Source organism: Seriola lalandi, unplaced genomic scaffold, assembly GCF_002814215.2.
Source record: "Seriola lalandi dorsalis isolate HSWRI2012SDOR001 ecotype SW California unplaced genomic scaffold, Sedor1 jcf7180002054898, whole genome shotgun sequence".
NCBI classification, from domain to species: Eukaryota; Metazoa; Chordata; class Actinopteri; order Carangiformes; family Carangidae; genus Seriola; species Seriola lalandi.
In genome coordinates this window covers 3595285-3599536 of record NW_019525450.1, presented here as the reverse complement: position 1 = coordinate 3599536, position 4252 = coordinate 3595285, and the positions used below count along the sequence as shown (strand labels likewise).

Here is a 4252-nt window from a genome sequence, read left to right as displayed (position 1 = left end):
TAATTCAGTAAAAATATTAGTGTTGTTTTCATTTGCTACCTGCTAGATCATATAATTTCATGATGTTTGGTTACGTTAATCGTCTTTCTCTATATCATTTTTAAATGACTTCATTTACTGCATCTGTGCATCTGCATCTCTTACAGTTACAACTAATTGGCCCTTGTTCAGTAATTTTACTTTCATAGTTGAGTAACCTCAATTTGCTTTACATGTCACTGCTGTCAGTCTTATAATTCAGTTGAATTGATATTTTCTCTTGAGTGTAACTGTATGGTTGGTTCATGTGAGTGTGGAGTAGTTGTAGTTTGCATCATTAGCACAAATACTGTATAGTGTTAGTCCTAGTCTTTTTTGAATAAATCATAACAAGAGGAAACTGTATTTTCTTCTCCTAGCAAACTACTGTGGTGGTAGCACAAAATATACTAACAGGAGTTTTTTTCTGCACAATGAGAACTCTCCTTGATAATACTTTATGTGCATTCAGAGGATAATACATATGTAATGGAATATTTTTATGTTGTGGTGTTGGTACTTTAAAAGGATGTTGTCACAAACCAGGCTGCACAGCCATGACAAAAGAGAGAGATGCACACAAACAAGCCAATTAACAAATGTTTTATTAAAAAAAACAGACAATAAATCTAGAACAAGAACCTAAACTAACAATGACATGTGTAATCTGTAAGATCAGCAGTGTAAGTGAGTGCGTGGGTGAAGAAGTGTTTGAATGCAATGTTGTATGGTGCAACAATAGAAACAACACAAACGCCAAACTAACCAGACAGGTGTCTCAGGGAGGTGAGAGAACCAGAACTGAGCTCTAACATGGTTTTAAAAGCACTAGCACACCGAGCCCTGGTGTGCCAGGTCTGCTGATGAGCCCAGGTACTGACAATCCTTTGCCACACCCACCTCTAGTACCTGTGAAGGAAGCAGCCACACACTAGAAGCAACACGTACACAGGTGGAGAGGGTTGTCACATTGTGAATACTTCCACCACTAGTCAGTGGTCTGGATTCAATCTTTTATTGTCATTCATTTTAGTGGCCTCCGGAGGGCACTACAGAATACTATGAAATGTAAATGGGGAAGTTCTGGTTAAGCTTATTAGATCCAGAAATACTGTAATAATAATGGAAGGGCCATGCAAATCCTTCTCCCACAATATTATTATTTGTAAGGCATTATAATGACCACAGGCTTCAGCTATATATATATATATATATATATATATATATATATATATATAGGAAATGTTCTCACTTCATGGCAGAGATAGTTGGCAGGCAAACAGCCGAGGTGAGAGATACCACAGGAAGATGAAAACAGATGGGATGAAAACGCAAAGGCTGCCTCTCACTGGGGTAAAGGGTAAAAAAAAATCTGTTTCAACCCCACAATTCACCGGAAGTGCACAAATTCAAAAAAGCAACCCATTGATATCCGATTTCTAAACCATACTATGTTTAAAAAACATTATCTTTAAAGCCGATATCTATTGTCACTTGCATTAAAACAGCAGATGAATCCCCCAACTTTCCACCCACCTTCACACATCACACCCCCACTGGGCTTTAGGGTCTGAGCACCTGCTTCATTGTGGAGCTAAAAAAAGGGCCGGCTCTTCAGATGTCACCCTGAGGGACTGTAAGTGTTCCTGTTATTTTACAGTAGTTTACACTATTAGAAACAGTGCCAGCTGGAATATTTGTTTTCTTGAGGTCTGTTGGCGACTGCTGAGGTTTGTGCAAATGTGTGAATGTAAAACTTTTGAAACAACAAAATAATAAATTATTTTTGAACTGACTTTATTACAGATATTGACTGTTTCATTTACATCTTGACATCTGAAGGAATATGGTACTAGAAACTGGAATTGATAGCATTGACCATAGTTATACCGCCTTTTGATTGTGTGTGATTTTGTTGCATTTTGCTAAATTATAATTTTGATCAGAAGCATGGTTGTTAGCAGCTGTAGAGCCGGTTGATTCTCAAGATGTCCCCGCGGGACATGCCCTGCCTCTGGCCGATCTGGACGTTGGGGTTGGGGATGGGGGTGATGGAGTCCCTCCCGTACTGGATGGAGAAGGCTGTTCTTCCATAGTGCATGATGGAGGAGTAGTCGTAGGGAGTGTTCAGGTTGTTGGTGGGCTGCTTGTGGAAGTTGTAGGCCATTCGTGGATCGATGTTCTCCCAGTTGATCCTGACGTATTGGTCGCGGTCACTCCTGGTCTGCTCGTGCTGGAAGCCCAGAGCGTGGTTGATCTCGTGCTGGATGATGCCGTGGTAGAGGCAGCCCTGCCTGTTGAGAGAGAGCACCTGTCTGCCTCCCTCTCTGCCAAGAGCCGAGAAACATCCGGCTCTGTTCTCGACGCTGATGTAGTCGTACTCGTTCTGACGGGGGACGAAGCGGATGCAGGTCCTGCTTTGGTAGGACTTCATGGCCACGTCGATCTTCTGCTTCTCCCAGCTGGTGAACTCACGGCTCATGGTGAAGGGGATCATCACCAAGCCGTTGGAGGCTTTCCTCCACAGGCAACTCTGGGACCAGCATGTCATGGCGTTTCTGGTTCTGGGAGCCAGCAGGTCTCCTTCCAGCAGGATCTCATTGGTGGCGTTGTTAGAAGTCAGAATCCTGGTGGTGATGTCCATGGTGTCTGGGACTTCTTCTGCGCTTCCTTCCTCCTGGAGAGGATGAGCCTGAGAGAGGCCGAGCAGGACCAGCAGCAGCAGGCTGGCAGAGGGAGTCATCTTCAGGGTCAGTCCAGAGGCTGTGGAGCTTGTGTGGAGAGACTGTTTGAGGCTTGATGTTTGACTCAGTGCAGTCCAGGGTTTTTGTACTCTCCTCTGCAGGTGTGTCTGCAGGAGGATTATGGGCTGGGGTCCACACTGCTAGGCCTAAATAAACCTGTGAAGGGAGGACTCCACAGACAAACCCACTGTTTCAACATGGTTTGTTATCTCTGGTCATTAGTTGTATCAAAATATCTCGTTGGGTGGTTGCGGTTTGCTTAAGGAAATACTTTTTATGGTCTTCAACCAGAAAATAATTCACATCTGTTATTTGCAATCAAGCACAATGCAAGCAAAGCAATTGTGTCTCTCACTTTTCACAACCTTCTATATCTAGAATATCTACGGGAAAACATCAGTACAATACAGGATTAAATAAAAAAAATACCTGTTAAAAAACAGAGATATCAGATTTCAATCTTAGCTTTAGATTTTCCAGATGGTGACTATTCGCCTTCAACATTTGGATCACGAATTGTGACTATTATTTATTTGTATCTCTTTTTGAAACGATGAGGGCCATTATCACCTCTATCCTGACAATCTACAGATTAAATGATCAATTGTTTTATTGAAAAAATCACCACTTAATCTTATCTCTGTATACATAATCCTAACAGTATCCAGGTCTCTGATCATCTGCGTGCAACATCTCAGCCAACATCACCAATACAGAATGTTCGGAAACCTGGACAAGGTAGTTACATGCTACAGGATTGTGGTTTCCATTGAAGTACTCCACCTAGTATTTCCAGGTCTCTCAAAATTGGACATCGGGGCGTCGAGTGGCGCAGTGGGTTGAGCAGGCTCCCCATATGTAGAGGCTACATTCCTCGCTGCAGTCAGTCGCAGTTCAAGTCCCGCATCGGATGGTCCTTTGCTGCATGTCATTCCCCCTCTCTCTGCCTCCCCATTTCCTGTCTCTCTCTATTGTGCTATCAAATAAAGGCATAAAAAGCCCCAAAAAATATACTTAAAAAAAAAAACATACTCAATGAATATAATTTTTACCTGCAGCATTGAATTAGTTTTTCGACATGTTACAGTAACAGGGGGCCATGTTGGTGCATTGATCAATGGGCTTTTCATTCATTAGTGCCACGGGTGCTCAGCTCCGAGGCATCTATTAATATTCTGTTTCGGGTTTATTATTCTTCCGCCAAATTTCGGCGCGTAACTTGTCCCGCAGCTTTGAGAAAACCCCGGTAATATATACATCAAAACGTGCGTCTTGATCCCGCAAGGGGAGCTATGACTTTTGGTGTTAAAATTCCAATTTTTCCCAAAGTTATTCCCAAAAAACTGGGAATAAATAATGCTTTAGAAATGCATTGGAATTTTCTTTAGAAACCCACCTTTTTTCGACAAAATTGCACCTTTTTGCTGAGTCACCCAGCTCTCTCATACCTGCACGTAGAAATGTGATTCAAACTGTAAAACGGAGGAAAA

The 4252-nt window shown here is 42.3% G+C and overlaps 1 protein-coding gene across 2 annotated transcripts in view; it reads right to left on the bottom strand.

Moving 5' to 3' along the window:
- Positions 1 to 1975: 1975 nt before the first annotated feature.
- Positions 1976 to 4252, bottom strand: part of LOC111672329 (high choriolytic enzyme 1-like) — a 9678-nt gene continuing 7401 nt past the window's right edge. The window contains exon 4 of one of the 2 annotated variants that reach the window (XM_087180219.1): positions 1976 to 2664. In XM_087180219.1, coding sequence (XP_087036345.1) covers positions 1976 to 2664 — 689 coding nt within the window. Of the gene's footprint in view, positions 2762 to 4252 lie in introns of those variants that run through there. The other variant, XM_023429736.1, reaches the window with a different exon arrangement.